General features: G+C 48.8%; 1 protein-coding gene across 3 annotated transcripts in view; it reads right to left on the minus strand.

The window, feature by feature from the left end:
* Positions 1 to 20376, minus strand: part of LOC119972645 (early endosome antigen 1-like) — a 99622-nt gene that overhangs the window by 52953 nt on the left and 26293 nt on the right. For 2 of the 3 annotated variants that reach the window (XM_038809682.1, XM_038809679.1), the window contains exons 6-7: positions 12803 to 12987; positions 7500 to 7654 (exon numbers count right to left, since the gene is read on the minus strand). In XM_038809682.1, coding sequence (XP_038665610.1) covers positions 7500 to 7654; positions 12803 to 12987 — 340 coding nt within the window. The remainder of the gene's footprint in view (positions 1 to 7499; positions 7655 to 12802; positions 12988 to 20376) is intronic. The other variant, XM_038809680.1, reaches the window with a different exon arrangement.

Genomic DNA, 20376 nt, shown 5'->3' on the forward strand with positions numbered 1-20376 from the left:
AGTCAGGGAGTGAGGACCCCTGTTCACCATTTAGAATATCAACCTTTTTTTTGGTATAGGGGGAATTCTAAGAATAGTGGTGAGTTTTAACTTCAGGGGACTGCAGTCGGGGGGTGGCTTGGCCCTTCAGAACTTGTTACACTATTACTGGGCGGCGAATGCAGAGAAGGTGCAGTTCCAGAACATGTGTGTGTGATTCGCTGGACCCGCCCACACTTCTCGCACTCCGTGGAAGAACCCACTCATTCTTGTCCGCATCATATGTACTCTGTGTATGACCTTGAACTGCATTAGGCTCATTCTTGCACACAAGAACGTCGCATTTACCCTTCGTAGTGCCTCACTCCATACTCCCTAGTTTATCTCCCCACCCAGCTCCCCCTCCCACTTCTTAATCTTCATCACCTGCTCACCTCCTCCAACCATCTGTATATGTCTCCGATCCTGCCCTCCCCTTTCACATCCGGAAGCAACGGTCGTTCCAGCAGGGTGTATTTTGGCAACCTGGGAACACTTTCCAAACCTTCCGTGCAAAGTTCCTTACCTGCAGGTACCTATGCTCACTTCCTCTCGGGAGCTCTACCCTTTCCTTCAAATAATCTATACTGGCAAACCCTTCCTCCAAATACAAATCCATCACATCAACCAGCCCCACTTCTCTCCACTTCCTATACGTGCTATCTGTCTCCCCCGGCTCAAAACCATGCTTTTCACACAATGGCGTTAACACCGACATCCCCTCTATCCTAAAGTGCCTCCTCAGCTGGTTTCAGATCTTCACCCAAAGAGAAAATGCTGGAAACTCTCAGCAGGTCTGGCAGCATATGTAGGGAGAGAAAAGAGCTAATGTTTTGAGTCCAGATGATCCTTTGTCAAAGGTCCAGATTTATCCAGATCTTCACCGTGGACTGTACTACCTGAGTATCTTCTTAGCGCCACTGGCAACGCTGCCGTCAGCATAGCCCTTAAGCTGGACCCCTTACAGGATTACTCCTCCATCTGAACCCATTTTACCCCCTCTCCTTCCCACTATCACGTCACCTTTTCCACGTTTGCTGCCCAATAGTAATGAAGCAGGTTCGGCAACAACAGCCCTCCCTGCTGCCTCTGTAACAGGGTCCTCTTAACCCTTGGCACCTTCCCCGCCCATACAAAGTCCAAAATAATTGTGTCCAGTTTCCAAAAGAAGGCCTTCGTTATAATGATTGGGTCTGAATAAGAACAGGAACCTCGGCAGAATGTTTAACTTCACCTCTTGGACCCTCTCAGCCAAAGTCAAGTGCAGCATATCCCACCTCTTGATATCCTCCGAGCCTCCTCCACCAGTTTTACTAAATTCTATTTGTGAAGCATCGTCCATTCCCTCATTATCTGAATCCCCAGGTATCTAAACCTGTCTCGGGCCACCTTAAATGGCATCACCCTAAATTGGCTCTCCGACCCAACTCATTCACCGGGAAAGCTTTTCCCTACATTTAACTTTTATCGCAAGAACACCCCAAACTTCACCAATAGGTCCATGACCCTCTCCATGCTCTCCAGCGAGTCCAAAACATAAAATAGTAGGTCGTTGGATTGGAGCAATACTCAATGCTCCCTTCGCCCCCTTGTAATCCCTTGCCATTCTGCCAGCCCCCCAAGAGCCAATGTCAATGCCTCAATAGCCAGCGCAAACAGCAGCGGCGACAGCAGGCACCCCTGCCTTATTCCCCTGTGTAGTTCAAAGTTCCATGAACCCATGTCATTGGTCTGCACACTCCCCCTTGGTGCCACATATAACAGGCCACAAGCTTCGGCCCAAACCCAAACCTTCCCAGGACCTCAAACAGATACCGCCACTCCACCGGGTCGAATGCCTTCTCCACGTCCATGGACACCACTACCTCCAGTACCTGAGCTCCCAAAGGGGTCATGCTCACATTTAACAATCTGCTTATATTTACTAGAAAGCAGGGCGTCATGTTGCACAGTGGTTAGCACTGGGACTGCGGCACCGAGGACCCGGGTTCGAATCCCGGCCCTGCGTCACTGTCCATGTGGAGTTTGCACATTCTCCTCGTGTCTGCATGGATTTCACCCCCACAACCCAAAGATGTGCAGGTTAGGTGGATTGGCCACGCTAAATTGCTCCTTAATTGTAAAAAAAAAAAATAATTGGGTACTCTAAAAAAATTTTTTTTAAATATTTACTAGAAAGCTGCCTGCCCTTCACAAAGTCCGTTTGGTCCTCCGCAAACACCCCCAGAACACAGCCTTCCATCCTTGCCGCCACCAACTTAGCCAGCACATTCACGTCTATATTTAACAGCGACATGGGCCTATGCAACCCACGTACCATAGGGTCCTTCCCTTTTTTTACTATTAGCGTGATCATTGCCTGCGTCATCGTCTCTGGCAGCTCCCCTTACACCAACGCCTCATTAAATGCCCCCAAGAGATGTGGTGCCAGGTCTGTCGTGAACTCCTTATACAATTCCGCTGGGTAGACATGGGGCCCCGGGGACGTACTCGACTTCATACCCCTTATACTCTCTACTAATATCTTCCTCAGCCCCAGGGGCTCCTCTAGCACCTACCTCTTCTCTTCCTCCAGCTGTGGAAACTCCAGTTCACCTAAGAACCATCCCATGTTCCTCTCTTAGCATACAAAATGGCAAAGATTAGTGGGAGACTAGAGGACAAGAGGATTCGGAAATATTTAGGGGGCAACAGAAAGCTACTAAAAAAGTTATAAAGAGTAAAATAGATTATGAGATTAAACTTCCTCAGAATATAAAAACAGATAGTAAAAGTTTCTACAAATATACAAAACAAAAAAAAGAGTGGCTAAGGTAAATATTGGTCCTTTAGACGAGAAGGGAGATTTAATAATGGGAGATGAGGAAATGGCTGAGTAACTGAGCAGGTTTTTTGGGTCGGTCTTCATAGTGGAAGACACAAATAACATGCCAGTGACTAATGGAAATGAGGCTATGACAGGTGAGGACCATGAGACATTTGTTATCACCAAGGAGGAAGTGATGGGCAAGCTAATGGGGCTAAAGGTAGACAAGTCCCCTGGCCCTGATGGAATGCATCCCAGGGTACTAAAAGAGATGGCTCGGGAAATTGCAAATGCACTCGTGATAATTTGCCAAAATTCAGAAGACTCTGGGGTGGTCCCCGCGGATTGGAAATTAGCAAACGTGACACCACTGTTTAAAAAAGGAGGTAGGCAAAAAGCGGGTAATTAAAGGCTAGTTAACTTAACTTCGGTAGTAGGGGAAGATGCCGGAATCTATTATCAAGGAAGAAATAGCGAGGCATCTGGATGGAAATTGTCCTATTGGACAGATGCAGCATGGGTTCATAAAGGGCAGGTCGTGCCTAACTAATTTAGTAGAATTTTTTGAGGACATTGCCTGTGCGGTAGACAATGGGGGGGGGGGGGGGGGGCAATGGATGTGGTATATCTGGATATCAGAAAGCTTTTGACAAGGTGCCACACAAAAGGTTGCTGCATAACATAAAGATGCATGGCGTTAAGGATAAAGTAGTAGCATGGATAGAGGGTTGGTTAATTAATAGAAAGCAAAGACTGGGGATTAATGGGTGTTTCTCTGGATGGCAATCTTATAGAAACATATACAATTATGAAGGGAATAGATAGGATAGATGCGGGGAGGTTGTTTCAACTTGCGGGTGAAAGCAGAACTCGGGGGCATAGCCTCAAAATAAGGGGAAGTAGATTTAGGACTGAATTTAGGAGGAACTTCTTCACCAAAGGGTTGTGAATCTATGGAATTCCCTGCTCAGCAAAGCAGTTGAGGCTCCTTCATTAAATGTTTTTAAGGTAAAGATAGATAGTTTTTTGAAGAATAAAGGGATTAAGGGTTATGGTTTTTGGGCGGGAAAGTGGAGCTGAGTCCACAAAAGATCAGCCATGATCTCATTGAATGGCAGAGCAGGCTTGAGGGGCCAGATAACCTACTTCTGCTCCTAGTACTTATGTTCTTCAGCCCCAGGTCGCCCTGAACAGATCCTAAACGCCTCATTTATCTTCCCTCACTCCAACACATCTCCTGCCCCAGTCCGTATCTTCAATATTCCCTGGACGCGGCCTGCCTCCGCAGCTGATGCACTAATATGCAATTCTCCATCCAATGGGGCGCATGGTCCAGGATTACTATCTCTGCGTACTCTGCCCCCTCCATCCAGACCAAAATCTCCCGGCTCACCACAAAAAAGTCAATTCTGGAATATACCCTGTACACATGCGAAAAGAAGGAATACTCCCTTCCCCCTGGGTTCTTGAAGCGCCACGGATCCATCATACCCACCTTTTCCATAAACCCACCCAGCTCCTTTGCCATTCGTATCCTACCCATTGACCTGGGGCTCGACCTATCCACCCTCGGCTCTAGGACACAATTTACATCAACTGGTGCTTGGCCAAGTCCATGATTTCTGCCAGCAACCCCCTCATAAAACCTACATTATCCCAATTCGGTGAATACACATTCATCAACATCACCGGCGTCCCTTCTAATACCCCACTCACATTTGGGCAGCATGGTAGCACAGTAGTTAGCACTGTTGCTTCACAGCGCCAGGGTCCCAAGTTCGGTTCCCGGCTTGGGTCATTACCTGTACCGAGTCTGTATGTTCTCCCCGTGTCCGCATGGGTTTCCTCCGGGTGCTCCGGTTTTCTTCCACAAGTACTGAAAGATGGGCTAGTTAGGTGAATTGGACATTCTGAATTCTCCCCTAGTGTACCCGAACAGGTGCCACAGTGTGGCGACTAGGGGCTTTTCACAGTAACTTCATTGCAGTGTTAATGTGAGCCTTCTTATGACAATAATAAAGATTATTATTGCAATCACATATCTCCCACCCGGGTACCTCACTTCCTTCGAACTCACAAACCCCGTTTTCTTACTCATCAAAATTGTCACTCCTGCAACTTTGAATCAGACCCCGAGTAGAAACCTGACCCACCCACCCCTTCCTTAGCCTAACCTGGTCCTTCACGCGGAGGTGCGTCACCTGAAGAAAGACCACCTCCGCTTTCAAGCTTCTAAGATGCGCAAAGACCAGAGATGTTTTGACCGGTCCATTGAGCCCCCACACGTTCCACGTTATCAGCCTTACCGGGAGCTTACGGCTCCATTCCCCTCTACTGTCTGCCATCCTCCCCTTTTGGCTCTACCCCTGTTAATCTCATCCATGATGGCCCCTTTCTCCACATCTGACCATGTTTCTTCTCCAACCTCGCCTCATCACATCTCTCTCCCTCCCCCTCCCGCACCCCCCCTATCCCCACCTCAATTCTACCTCTCTCGGCCTTCTCCCCTACCTCACTTCCGTTTACCAGCATTGCTTGCCAGCGTGGCAACTCCTTCCCAAAGGCTTCTCCCACTGACCCCCCACCTCGCTGCTCTTGATGAAGGCTCCCTTCTGGCCTCCCCCCTCCCCCACCCAAACAAAGACTCATCTCGAACCACAGGTCACCCTCTCCAAGAACAAACAGAGAAATAAAAACACACAGCCTCAGGCAGCCGGGGGGGGGGGGGGGGGGATGGTGACAGCAGTCCCCTTACAACTTTTTCTCCCATGCCTCCCTTTGTCAATCCAACAGTAAAAGAAAGAAAAAAATCCTTCCACATCAGAGGAAAAGAAAAACCTCCAACCCACACTCCACCCATATTCCCAACTACTTCAAAGCGGCAGCGCCTCATTCTCTCAGAATTGTTTAGTTCAGTTCTCCACCACTTTATGCCCCTTGATAAAGTCATTGGCTGCTTCTGGGGTCTCAAAATAGTATTCCCAGCCTTCAAACATCACCCAAAGCTGCGCCAGTTAGGGCACCTCAAACCTGGTCTGCCGTCGCTATAGCACTGCCTTGACTTTGTTGAACCCCGCACGTCGTTTTGCCAGCTCAGCTCCAATGACCTTGATCCTTTCCCATTCATAGTTGCGCTCCGCCCTGGCCCAATGCCGAATCTTCTCTCTCTCCACGAACTTATGGAGCCTCATGATCACAGCCCACGGCGACTCCCCGCTCTTGGCCTCTGCCTCAGAGATCTCTGCGCTCCATCCACTTCAGGGAACCTATCCACACCCCCTCCGCCACCAGCCCCACCAGCATCCTCGAAATGTACCTTGTGTCACTCGCACCTTCCAATCCTTCAGGTAGGCCCACTTTGCCCAGATTCTGCCTTCTCGATCGACTTTCCTGCTCCTCCACCTTTGCTCTCAAGTCTTACAAAGGTCTCCAAAGAGCCCCACCTCCGCCTCCAATGCCTGATCGCTGGTCCAACATCACCCTCTCAATCTCTCGGATCTGCGACCCCTGCACCTCCAAGCATTTCTCCACCCTCTCCATCAGAGGTGTCACAGCCCTTTCGATGGCCTTCGAGCGATCCTCCTGCATCTCCTTCCTCTGCTGGGGAACTCTTACTTGCCGAAAGCCAACAACTGTTCCATCTGGGGCTTTCCAACTTGCACCAGCCCTTCCTCCTCTGCCATCTTCCACTGGCTGCTGCGCCACAGGTCTCTTCCAACTCCTTGGCCAGGTATTTCACCTTCTTCTGCTGGGTTTGGTAACCAGCAGACATACCGCTCCCAGGGGAAGCTTTGCATCCAACCTTCAGCTACACTCTTCTGTCGAAGTTGCACTGAATTTTGGGTAAAATGAGCTCTTTTCCAAGCCTTCAAGCAGGAGCTGCCCTGTGTGCGACCACTCACACCATAGCTGCCACCGGATGTCGGGGGTGGAGGGTAGCTGCGAGCAGTGTGGGAGTTTGCATATTCTCCCCGTGTCTGCGTGGGTTTCACCTCACAACCCAAAGATGTACAAGTTAGGTGGATTGGCCATGCTAAATTGCCCCCTAATTGGAAAAAAAATAATTGGGTACTCTAAATTTATTTTAAATACTTTAGATCGATGACTTTTCATTAGAACTTGATGAAAGGTCATAAACCTGAAGCATTAATCAGTTTTACTGTCTATGGATGCTGCCCGACTGGCTGATTACTTCCAGCATTTTGAGTTTTTAATCCAACTAACTTTGTTCTCCTCTTAGGGACTTGCATTTCGTGCAATTTGTAGTGCAAAACATTTTCAAGCGAATGGGCTAGGAAAAGAAATCCAACTCATGGAACATGTTGCAAGATGCCCTGTTCCAGCAAATACTGGCCCAATAAAGCTGTTCTGACATGTAAATATCAGTAGCTTCATTACTATAACCAGATTTCTTTCACTGCCATAGCATGGGACTTGTAAATTGACAAAAAAAATGATTTTCTGATCATCCCATTTTTAGAAAAAAATAAAACTCAATCATCAGCACTGTACATAGAAATTATTAGATATATATATAAAACATACAGGATGCTAGAAGTTGAATCCTTTTATTGGCATCACAATCATTTCTGCTTTACTGCAAATGTTTAAATAAGTGGATTGAGTTCAATTCAAAAGTCCTTCATGCTATAAAAAAAATCCATAATCCTCTCACCGCAGTTCTTTAGCAATATGGTCCTGGATGGATGCAGTACTACAATAGTAATTCTCTTCAAGTTGATGAAGGGCAACCTGGGTCTTGATTAATTCAGACTTCTTTTCTCCAAGCTGAGCCTCTGTGGCCTGATGCTTCTCAATATGCTGATTAAGCTTAAAATGAAAACATATTTTAAAAATGTATATGCAACTAATAAAACAGCAAAATCACTTTTGAGGAAATGTATCAAATCTACTATCTTTCCAACGACCATTCTTAAACTTGAGGTCATCCAAAACTCTGTTAATCACATCCTATCTCGCACCAGATCCTGTGCACCCATCTAGCCTTCCCGATTTCAATAACCTACTGGTTAAGGATTACCTCAATTTTAAAATTCTTATCCTTGTTTTCAAATCCCTTCATGCCCTTTCTCCTTCCTATCTCTGGAACCTCCTCCAAGGTATCTTTTATCATCCAATTTTGGTCGCTTGAGCATTACCAATTTTAATCATTCCAACTTGGGTAGCCATGTCTTTAGCTGACAAGGCAAGCTCAGGAATTCCTTCCCTAAACTCCTTCACCTCTTTGCCATTTTTTCCTCCTTCAAATCTACCCTTTTCATGAAGCTTTTGGTCATCTTCCCTAAATCTCAAGCCCCTCGGTGGCAAATTTTGTTTTATAATGCTCCTACGAAGCACCTTGAAGTGTTTAATTATATTAACGGTGTTCTAAAAATACAAGTTATTGTTGTTGTTAAAATTGTTTTCATATACCACCAAAGGCCGACAGCTCCTCCCAGGTCTCAGTCAATCCAGACCACCAAAAGCAGATGAGACAATTTTCACAATATTTGAGAAATGAGATCTTGTCCCGGTTATTTTTATAAATTTTGAAAACAATTTATCATGACAAATAATTGAATAGGATGATAGTGGTCGGAATTTATAATATTAAAGCTCACCCACTGAAAAAATTCTACATTGTCTCACATGAAAAACAATGGCCTGGAGTCTCCACCCCATGATGCTGGCAACGCGGATCGTGATCAGGCGTCCGGCCGAAATCAAGATTTGTGCCTGGTGCCGAACTGACCACTATGCTCCTACGCTGGTGGCAAGCAAAAACGGCATTTGCATGCATTTACATTTAATTATTGGGACCGACCCAGTATGCTCCGCGCCTCCACCCGTCTGGAAGAAGTCATGCAGGCACGGTTTGCTACAGGTATTTACAAGCAGGGACTGGGCGCCACGGCTGCCAAGGGAGAGAGAGAAGGTAAGAAAAGTTTTTTTTTAATGTTTAAAATTGCAAAATTTGCTGGGGGTGGCTGCCAGGACCGGGGAGGTGTAGCGGGGAGCGTCTTGCTGGCATTTCAGTGGATTCGGGTGTCCCCCTCAGGATCAGAGTGGCAGGGCACAAGCAGCCATTGCTGCAGTAAAGGTTTTAAAAGCAACTATTAGGTACAAGTTACAAGCTGGCTGCTCACACTGCTGACTGCTCACTGTGTCCTGGAAATGTTTACAGAGCCTCTGGTAATTTGGAAGCTCCATCAGTGGTCCACCAGAGCACTCCTCAGAAGCGCAGCCCCACTTGAGGAGAAGTTGGGGAATAGCACAGTTCACTCCGAAAATAGGACACATGCACCATGTTTCTTGCACCCTCCCTGGCACACTGTCCTTCTCAGGGCAGAGGTGTCATCAGAGACACTATCAGATAGCCCATTCCACAGGACCACCAGCTTTCTCCAAGCCCTGCCTGCCCACTGCACCCCTGCACCCATCCATCATGCCCCGAACAGGTTGTCACAATATATGTACACACCCAACACCCACATCACACTGTAGCTAGGTTCCCAGCAGATGCCCACCCCCTCGCTCAACCCCATCTGTGGGACTGGACCATACACAAGCCTCTAAGCATGGGGGCGATTGGTGACCCTCTCCACTGCACAACCATGTACCACCCTATGATGGGATAACACATGGCCTACCCAATGAGGACACCCACAGTGGGCCCCACTGGGGGGTCAGGTCAGAGGCTGCAGAGCCTGTCGCTGACACAGGTTGCAGCAGCCATCTGTACCCCTGTTGATAGGGACTTAATGTGGTGGAAACCATTGAAATGGTTGTTTCATTGTCAATTTCATTTCCCTTTAACGCTTTCAAGCCTGTGTGCATGCCTGGAAGCCTAAAAGCTTTCAACTGTATTGGTTACGTTCAATTGAATGTAACCAATGCAGGCACAATCAAAGGAAGGATTACCTTAAGAGCTACCAGGTTCTCAGAACAGCCTCTTTAAAAAAAACTGTGGTTGGGTGTTGCTCGTTTTACTGGAATGTGATTAACACGCCTCCGTTTAAAGGCCGTGTGCTTAACACTACTATGGCTGTGTGTGTGTAATTATGCTCGGAGTCGCCAGGTGCCGTATTGAGACACCGACACAAGTATATCAAGATCAGGTTCAAAGTAATTAATCCGTACACCGATTAGTAAGTCCAAACGATTGGTGTTTATTATAACAAATATAATAAATACACATGCATACGCTAAAGAGACTAACTTACTTCTAATACTAAACAACTAAATACTTATCTAGACAGGAACAGGCAAGGTCAGGGGACAAGGCCTTCGTCCCGTTCTTGGTCTGCAACTTTCTGATTCGCAAAGTTGTCAAGATCTAGCAAGGTCTGGATCACGTAGCGATCGTTGTGTTGGCACTTACAGTTCGATGGCTGATGCTCAACGGCCGGTGATGAAAACTGGAGTCAGGATGCGATGTAACAGGTCTGGGCCGGAGCTAAAAACAGACCGAACCATGTGCGGGACCTACTCTTATAGGTCCTAGAAGTCCGTGCCCCTTGGGGCGGGTTCTTTCACCTGCCAGGTATCGATTGGGTCTTTCCCAATCAATATCATTCGAACTCCCCAATCTGAGGGTCGTTCCTCGATGGGTGGGGCGATCCCTACGGCTCTTTGTGTTGGTTGCTTTGGCGCCATTCTGTCTGGGCGTCTATGGAGAAGTATCCATTGATACTTAAATGTTTCCATTGTCCGGGGTCTGGATCTGGATCACCTCATTACTATGCAGATCTGTTTCCCATTTGCACCTTTGGCTGAAACTCTGCACCTGGCCAGAAACTGGTTTCTGGACGTGTAGAATGCAAAACAGTCTTCTGCAAGCTGCTTGTTCTCACTATGACTGTTTCTCCCTGCAGTCTTAGCAGTTCTCCATTTTGTAGCCCAGTGTCCATCTTAGATGGCTACATGGGAAAACAGCTGTTCTTCAGAGTTAACAGACTCCTGTAGAGCTATTTATAAACAACAGGGGTGGGTGGGGGTGTGAAGAAGTGGTGCCTGCGGGAGCCCTGCCAGCACTCCAGGGAGGAGGTGGGGGGGGGGGGGGGGGGGGGGGGGGGGGGGGAGAAGAATCGCAACAGTACTGTGAGATTGAGATGCCTTTTAAAAATAGCCACCCGATCTCAGAGGAGTGGGACCTAACATAATACAATAATATCATTTTTATTAGTGTCACCAGTAGGCTTACATTAACACTGCAATGAAGTTACTGTGAAAATCCCCTAGTCGCCACACTCTGGCGCCTGTTCGGGTACACAGAGGGAAAATTCAGAACATCCAATTCATTTAACAACCACGCCTTTTGGGACTTGTGGGAGGAAACCAGAGAGCCCGGAGGAAACCCACACAGACACAGGGAGAACATGTAGACTACACACAGCCAGTGACCCAAGCCAGCAATCGAATCCGAGTGCTTGGTGCTATGAAGCAACAGTGCTAACCACTGTGCTACCGTGCCGGACCTGTCAGAGAGATTAGGCTCAACACCCAGACCCAGAAAGAAAGAAGACAGTTTTCTCCAAAGCTGGTGTCCCTCACACATTTTGAATGGATGTGTAAAATCCCCAACCTGAGCCGGGACTATCCGAGTGCCGAAATGGGCCTCGGCACAGGGGGGGAGAATGGGGCCTCAGAACCGCTTAATCGGGTCCGACGCCGGGACACCATTCTCCGGCGCCGGGGAAATCGGCAACAGTCGCGCGTGCGCAGTTGACGCAACGCCGGTTGGGGGCCGTTGAAAGGGGCCCCCACGGTTGACCGGCTGAGTTCCCGCCGGAATGGTTCACGTATGGTTCGGCACCGCTGCTGCCCATCCTGGTGGGGGACTGGACGATAAGTCTCCGGGGAGGCCTCCATGACAGCCAGGCGCGTGCGATCTGGGGGGGGGCTAATTTCTTCCGCGCTGGTCCGCTGTGTGGCTCCACCATGTTGGGTGACGCTAGCGCGGAAGCGGCCGCCGTGCGCTTGCGTGGACCAGTGCAGGGCCGCGTACGGCAGCGCGGAGCACTGCGGCGCCATGCTGGCCCCTGTGGGCTACTGAATCGCTGGGCCAAGAGGCCCATTCCAGTGAAACACTCCGATGTTTACGCCGGTGTCAACACTTAGCTGCAGATTTAGAGACTCCCGGCTCTGGTGTTTGGTTCCCAAAAGCTCTTTCCAACGAGAGGATGGAGAGAAAGAGTGTGTAAGTGGAGGGCTTGCAGGATGGGGGTCTGTGCTAGCTTCTCTAAGAAATGGGAACTGAGTCTCTTGGTGGTTGTACCCGAAAAGCTACTCCATTTAAGTTTAGTTGATTGAAAGATTTCAGTTTAGTGAAAAGTCGGATTGATTGGTGACGACCTGATGTCCCATTACCTGGCTTCAGTCTTGTCCACGTAATGGTTCCAAATTACAGCTAACAGTCTGGTTTGCTGTTGGGATGTCTGTCAGCCGGCCAGTCCATTCTGCTTCTCACTCCTGAGCCATGCATTCTCCTGTATCTCCCCTCACAAAAGCCACTTTTGTGGAATATTTTCTGTTTGCCATCCTGATCTTTCCCCGTAGTTGGGATACCTATGTTAATTTCAGGGTGCGCCACGACCCTTTTTACATCTGCCCATGACCCACCCGCGGGTCGCGACCTCAACTTTGAAAAAGCCTGGCTTGGAGAGAAGGAAATTTGCCCATCCTTACCTACCTGGCCTACATGTGACTCCAAGCCCACAGCAACATAGCTGACTGTTGATTAAACACCCTCTAAAATGGCCCAGCAAGCCACTCAGTCAAGAGCAATAAACACTGGCTGGCTCAGCCAGCGACGCCCACATCCCATGAATTAAAAGTTCTGATAATAATACCATCCTTTTTTAAAAATAAGCAATAAATAATTACAGAAATGGGATTCTGGGTCATTTTCAATCCATAATGCATTTAAAAAAACGATAATATCATGAATAAAGATGCCATAATTCCAGTCAAACATGCCTGCGTTTCTAGCAACCAGACTTGGCGTCCTCTATCTGTTCCTGCAGCAGTAGTCTTCTCCAGCGCTTGTTTGATCTTTACTACTTCAGACTCCTTGTCAGCCATATCCCGATTGGCAATTTCCTTCAGTTTCTTCATTTGAAGCAGTTCTTCTGTCATTAATTTCTTTTCACTGGAGTGAGCACCTGTTAGAATATTTTTAGTCTTTATCTACTTCAATACTGTCATGAATGTGCTTAGCAACCAAAGTAAAACAAATTTAACAAGACATCATGTCCAGCAACAGGTAGAAATCTACCTAAAGACAGCATTCAAAAGCCAATATTCAAAAAGCCAGATGAGGGCAACATGATGGCACAGTGGTTAGCATTGCTGCCTACGGCGCTGAGGACCCGGGTTTGAATCCCGGCCCTGGGTCACTGTCCATGTGGAGTTTGCACATTCTCCCCGTGTCTGCGTGGGTTTCACCCCCACAACCCGAAGATGTGTGGGCTAGGTGGATTGGCCACGCTAAATTGCCCCTTAATTGGAAAAAATAATTGGGTACTCTAAATTTATAAAAAAAATTTAAAAAAATAAAATAAAAAGCCAGATGAAATGCATCTCTCCCAATAATGAGATTAGAAGGCTGCTTAGTAAAGAATCGATATTTCACGGCGCCGAGGTCCCAGGTTCGATCGCGGCACTGGGTCACTGTCCATGTGGAATTTGCACATTCTCCCCATGTTTGGGTGGGTTTCGCCCCCACAACCCAAAGATGTGCAGGCTAGGTGGATTAGCCACGCTAAATTGCCCCTTAATTGGAAAAAATGAATTGGGTACTCATAATTTATTTTAAAAAAAGAATCGGATATTGAGTAGAAACGGTTCGCATAGATGATTGGGAAAATCAATGAAGTATACATATGTTAATGCCTAGGGAAAAGGAAGTTGATACGGTAGACAGCCAAATACACTGAAGGCATAATCAAAGAAAACAAAGGTATAATTGGACAGACCCTCAGAGGCAAGAGAGGCCAGTTGCCACCCAGCAGGCTGAGTAAGCAGACAAGCCAGTTTTCCAGCTGGGAGCCTAAAAGCCAGTTTTCCAGCTAGCAGCCGGAGGCTAGATTTTACATGTAACAGTCTTGAAGTCTTACAACCAAGGCAGTGCAGAAAGTCTTTGTAAAGGCAGTTTAAATATCTTCACTGGACCAGGAAAAACAGTTTCCAGGCTTGACTGGGGTAGTCTTAAGGAGTTCAAGGATCGTAGATATATTTTGGAATAAGGGGTACTTTCTACATAAACTGTGTATGTAATAATTCATATAGCTTAACTGTCATATAATAGTCCTGTTTGCATGCATTTGTCTTTATTTTAATAAATAATCTTCAATAATTGTTACACGACGACTGAGCTGCTGATTCTCACTAGGGTTTCACTTGTCTCCCCACATTAAAACAAAACAAAACAAAATAAACCCGCAAACCGCTGTTGCAATTTGGGACACCGTCACAGATAACATCAGTGGGCTTCATAACAATGCCAACTAACATAGATTAAATAGGCTTTTGTAGCATGGGAAGTAGGAGATATTGGACATGAAAAAATGCCACCTTTTTCCCCACTTCTGTTTAGAAATAATAAAACTACATTTTCAGTATATATTTCAATTCAGAACACAACAATAATGTAAACACATATTTTCTAGATGTTAAAGGGATCAAGGGCTAAGAGGTTAGTGTGGGAAAATGGTGTTGAGGTGGAAGATTAGCCATGATCTAGTAGATGACTGACAAGAAGGCTCAAGAGACCAAAAGGCCTACTCCTGCCCCTATTTCCTAGTATTGCCGAAAAAGATAGCCTGTAGTGTCTCTTTTGTACAGATTGAAAGGCCAGAAAATTATGATTTGAGGGATAATGAAAATTGTTAATTAAGCTGGAGAGTATGTTTTGGGGGGGAAATGCTAATCTTAATTACTCATTGTCCATTTGAAATATTAAGTTGAGGTGTGTTGCCTATTGTCATGAAGTTTACATTTATTTATTACCACAGAAGAGCTTTACTGCAATGATTGTAATTATTGTAGTACAATACTTGCGCAGTATCTAGCATACTTTTGGAAGTATTTTATATGAGCTTGCCAAACAAAAAAAAAAACTACTTTTCAAATAAGCATTTCACAGTAAGGTTCAAATAGAAACAGTTGACTTTTATTGATCAAACATTTGAAGTAAATCATAACTAAAACACAAAATAGTGTTGTCAGACAAAGGCTTTGGAGTACCATGAACAAGCACTGGTATGTGTTGCAAGTTAAGCAATAACTTTCCTGCTATTCATTGCAATATTCTGGTAAACATTCACAAGCACAGCTAATTGGTTTTCAATGGCCAAAGTGCAGAACTAACTGGCTCTGAAAGAATGTTTACTGCTTCTGCGTTCTGTTGAAAGGAGTGGACGGATTTTAAAAATAAAATCTCAGGGCTGTTTGCCCACTGAATAGTCCTGCTGCTTATGCAACTAGTAGCCACGCATTTATATTATCTAATGGAACGACAGAAATCCAGGTTACTTTTATGGGACCAGATAAGCAACCCTGTTCCTATTGGCCCCACAAAAATAATTAAAACGTACCTTTTGGGGACATTTGCCCACTTCCAACCTCCAGCCACTTCACACCCAGTTTCATGTTTAAGAATCTGACTGACTGCCCGCGCCTCCTCTTTTTATGAACTCTGATCTTGCAATATCATCACAGGTCACAAATTCAGTTCTAAATGTATTAACTAAAGTAAAAGTACCACTACCTTAAGTGCTTCGCTCAGCAGACACCTTGGGCGGGATTCTCCGACCCCCCTGCCGGGCCGGAGAATCACCGGGGGTGCAGCGTGAAGCCGGTTTTTCGGCAGGGGCGGGAATCGCACTGCGCCGGTCGGGGGCCGTTGGCAGCGCGCCCCCCCCCCCTCTCCCCAGCGATTCTCTGCTCCACGATGGGCCGAGTGGCCGCCCATTTTCTGCCAGTTCCGCTTGCGGAAATCAAACAAGGTCCTTACCGGCGGGACCTGGCTCTGTGGGCAGCCTTCAAAGTCCTCGGGGGGGCCGGGGGGGGGGGGGGGGAATCTGGCCCCGGAGTGGCCTGGCCCATGATCTGGGCCCACCAATCTGCGGGCGGGCCTGTGCCACTATCCGCACCGGCCGCTGTAACGGTCCGCCATGGCTGGCATGGAGAAGAACACCCCTGCGCATGGGCTGGGATCACGCCGGAACACGCTGGCGCTCTCCCGCGCATGCGGCAACTTGCGCCGGCTGGTGGAGGGCCTTCGCCAACCCCGCACCTTCCGGGCGGCCCGACGCCGGAGTGGTTCACGCCACTTCTCGGTGCCGGTATGGCCCGCCCCGCCGGATAGCGGAGAATCCCGGCCCTCATGTTTCTTTTTTTTTTTTTTTATAAATGTTTTTATTCAGTTTTCATATTTTATATTGAACAAATTACAAATTGTTAGGAGAGAAAAAGAACAAAAAAAAACAAACAAACACGCAAAAATTAACATACATATTTACAGGTAAGCATCTTCGTAGTAGTAACTGCGCCCGCCCCCCCCCCCCCCCCCCCCCTCAACATGTTTATTTAGTTTGGTTTTGGGCCTTAGCTAGCCATCGAACCCCCGTACCGAACCTGTAGCCCCCCCCCCCTCCCGCTACCTTCCCCCGACTATTCTTCCTCTTGTGCATTGGCCACAAATAGGTCCCGGAACAGTTGCATGAATGGCTCCCACGTTCTGTGGAAGCCGTCGTCCGACCCTCGGATGGCAAATTTGATTTTCTCCATTTGGAGAGATTCCGAGAGGTCGGACAGCCAGTCCGCAGCTCTGGGCGGTGCTGCTGACCGCCAGCCAAACAGGATTCTACGGCGGGCGATCAGGGAGGCAAAGGCAAGGGCGACCGCCCTCCTCCCCAGGAATAGATCTGGCTGTTCTGAAACCCCGAAGACCGCCACTATCGGGCATGGCTCCACCCTCACTCCCACCACTTTGGACATAACCTCGAAGAAGGCTGTCCAGTACTCCACGAGTCTGGGGCAAGACCAGAACATGTGGGCGTGGTTGGCCGGGCCTCTTTGGCACCGTTCACATCTGTCTTCCACCTCCGGGAAGAACCTACTCATACGGGTTCTTGTTAAGTGGGCTCTATGTACCACTTTTAGTTGCGTCAGGCTGAGCCTTGCGCACGTGGAGGTGGAGTTGACCCTATGCAGTGCTTCGCTCCAGAGTCCCCACCCTATCTCCATCCCCAGGTCGTCCTCCCATTTCCTTCTTGTTGCGTCCAGTACGGTGTCGTCCCTATCTACCAGTCGGTCATACATGTCACTACAGTTCCCTTTCTCTAGGATACTTGCGTCCAGTAGGTCTTCCAGTAGTGTCTGTCGTGGCGGTTGTGGGTACGTCCTTGTCTCCTTTCGTAGGAAGTTTTTGAGCTGCAGGTACCGTAGCTCGTTCCCCCCAGCTAGCTGAAATTTCTCTGTCAGTTCGTCCAGTGTTGCGATCCTGTCGTCCGTGTATAGGTCCCTGACTGTCAGTGTCCCCCCGTCCTGCCTCCACCTTTTGAAGGTGGCGTCAGTCAGTGCTGGTGTGAACCTATGGTTGTTGCAGATGGGAGCCCTGTTCGACATTTTGGTCAGGCCAAGTTGCTGCCGCAGTTGGTTCCAGGATTGGAGGGTGGCTGTCACCACTGGGCTGCTGGAGTGTTTTTTGGGTGGGGATGGGAGTGCTGCCGTGGCGAGGGCCCGGAGGGAGGTTCCCATGCAGGAGGCCTCCTCCGCACGCACCCACTCAGCCTCTGGCTCCTGGATCCATCCCTTACTCGCTCGGCTGTTGCTGCCCAGTGGTAGAATTGTAGATTCGGGAGGGCTAGCCCTCCCCTGGTTTTTGTTTTTTGTAAGACCTTCTTTGGGATCCTAGCATTTTTACCCCCCCATACGAACGCCATGATGAGTTTGTCCAGCGCTTTGAAAAAGGCCTTGGGGATGTAGATCGGAATGGATCTAAACAGGAAGAGGAACCTGGGCAGTACGTTCATTTTGATCGTCTGAACTCTCCCCGCGAGGGAGAGCGGGAGTGTGTTCCATCTTTGCAGGTCCTTTTTAACTTCCTCCGTCAGGCTGGTGAGGTTCCATTTGTGGATCCCTTTCCAGTCATGGGCTATTTGGATCCCCAGGTAGCGGAATTTATGTCGGGCTTGATTGAACGGCAGCCCCTTTAGTGCTGCCCCCCCCCCCCCCCCCCCCTTGCGGGTGTACTGGGAAGATCTCACTTTTGCTCATGTTGAGTTGTAGCCCGAGAAGGCTCCAAACTCTTTCAGGAGCGCGATGATTCCGTCCATGCTGCTTTGTGGGTCCGAGATATAGAGGAGCAGATCATCCGCATAGAGTGAGACTCTGTGCTCTCTACCTCCCCTTCGGATCCCCCTCCAATTTTTTGCTGCCCTGAGCGCGATTGCTAGCGGTTCAATTGCTAGTGCGAACAGCAGCGGGGACAGTGGGCATCCTTGTCTGGTGCCCCTGTGCAGCTGGAAGTATTGGGAGTTGGTATTGTTGGTCTGTACACTCGCCATGGGAGCGTTGTACAGGAGCTTTACCCAAGCGGTGAACCCTGTTCCAAGCCCGAACCGCTCCAGTACCTCTATGAGGTATTTCCACTCGACTCTGTCGAAGGCCTTTTCTGCGTCCAGGGAGACGATCACCTCTTGTGTTCTCTCCCCGGAGGGGGTCATTATCACGTTCAGCAGGCGCCTGATGTTCGCGGTAAGCTGTCTACCTTTGACAAAGCCCGTCTGGTCCTCTGTGACCACCTCAGGTACACAGTCTTCTAGCCTCTTGGCTAGGATTTTGGCCAGTATTTTGGCGTCTGCATTCAGCAGAGATATGGGTCTGTATGACCCACATTCCGTTGGGTCTTTGCTCATGTTTCTTAAATGAAGGGGACTTCCGGTGGAGCTCTGTAGGGGGAAGACGTGCACGGGGCAGCTCCCGCTAAAGGACTAAACTTTCAGGGGTTTTTGTTTGTTTTGTTTATGTAGTCCCGGGGGTATTTTTATTCTTGTTTTTGAACCGATGCGGCGCTCTCCCGAAGGTACGAACAGGAAGAAAGAAGAGCAGCAAGGGACCGGACCGACGTTAAGTGAGGCCCGTGGGAGAAATAAGTGTGCGAGAGGAGCTGGAGAATATTTTTTTTAAAGGTGCGGGAGGAACCGGAGCTGGAGGCTCAGAAGTGGCCGAGGAGAGTCACGTACCCGAACAGCACTAGCGACTGAGAGCGCAAGCCCGACCGAGCCCCCCTTGCACAGCAGAACTTGGGTGGCAGAAGAGATGCGGCAGCCCAGACCGCGACGCCGGGACACAAGCGCTCGGGAGTGGAGCCAGCGGGGCCAACGAGAGAGAGAGAGCGAGAGAGAGAGAGAGAGACAGAGAGAGACAGAGAGGGACACACAGAGAGACACAGAGAGAGACGATCCCCCCCCCCCCCCCGGATTCCCTCCCCCCCAAACCCCCACCGCAACAGACCGGCACCGACCACATGGTGAGCGGTGAGACAAAGAGGGATTCCGGTCCACACCAGGAAACATCTCTCCCAAACCCTCCTGACCCAGTGAGCAGGAACAGAAAAAACAAAGAGAAGTGGGAAAATAAAAGTAAATAAATAAATAATTAAAGAGACAAGAGAAAAAGGAAGGATGGTAACCAACCACAACACCCCCCCACCCAACAAAAAAAAAGGAAACCCGAAGCCCGAGGCCGACACAGCGAGAGCAGAGGAGCGGGGGAAGTGAGAGCAACCCCAGGGTAAGGAACAGAAGCAGGGAAAGAGAGACAGACAGATGGCTGGAGGAAAGAAAAACACCAAGGCGAAGGACAGCGAGACGCAAGCAGCAGCGAGGGTAAGGCACATGAGCGGCAGACGTGCAGGCAGGCGGCCCCACAAGACGAGGCTGAGGTACAGGCGAGCCTGAAAGGGAGAACGATGGCAAACCAAGCAGCGGAGCATGAGCAGGACGCAGCGACCAGCATAAAGGAGGCGCTCTGATCAGAGTTCCAAGCAATGATGAAGGAAACGACGCACAAAATGCAGCAGACCATCGAAGGCCTGGAAAGGGAAGTGAAGGCGCAGAAAAAAACGATTCTGGATTTGGAGGGCCGCCTCGGACCAGAGCAACAGGGTGATAACCCTAGAAGCCGAGGTCAAAAGGTTAGCAACGGCCCAGGGGAGCCTAAGAGGAAAAGTGGAGGACCAACCAGGAAAATAGGTCCAGATGGCAGAACATTAAAATAGTGAGTCTGCCAGAGGGAATAGAGGGCAGAGACCAACAGGCTACATCACCCAAATGATGGGCAAGCTAGTGGGAAAGTAGGTATTCCCAAACCCACCGGAAATAGACAAGGCGCACAGGTCGCTCCGACCCAAGCCCAACGCTGGGGACCAGCCCAGAGCAATTATTGCAAAGGTTCCAAGACCGGGAGAGAATCTTAAAGTGGGCCCGCCAAACGAAACAGAGCACGTGGGAAGGGAAGACCATAAGGGTGTATCAGGACATTGG

Source organism: Scyliorhinus canicula, chromosome 10, assembly GCF_902713615.1.
Source record: "Scyliorhinus canicula chromosome 10, sScyCan1.1, whole genome shotgun sequence".
Taxonomy (NCBI): domain Eukaryota; kingdom Metazoa; phylum Chordata; class Chondrichthyes; order Carcharhiniformes; family Scyliorhinidae; genus Scyliorhinus; species Scyliorhinus canicula.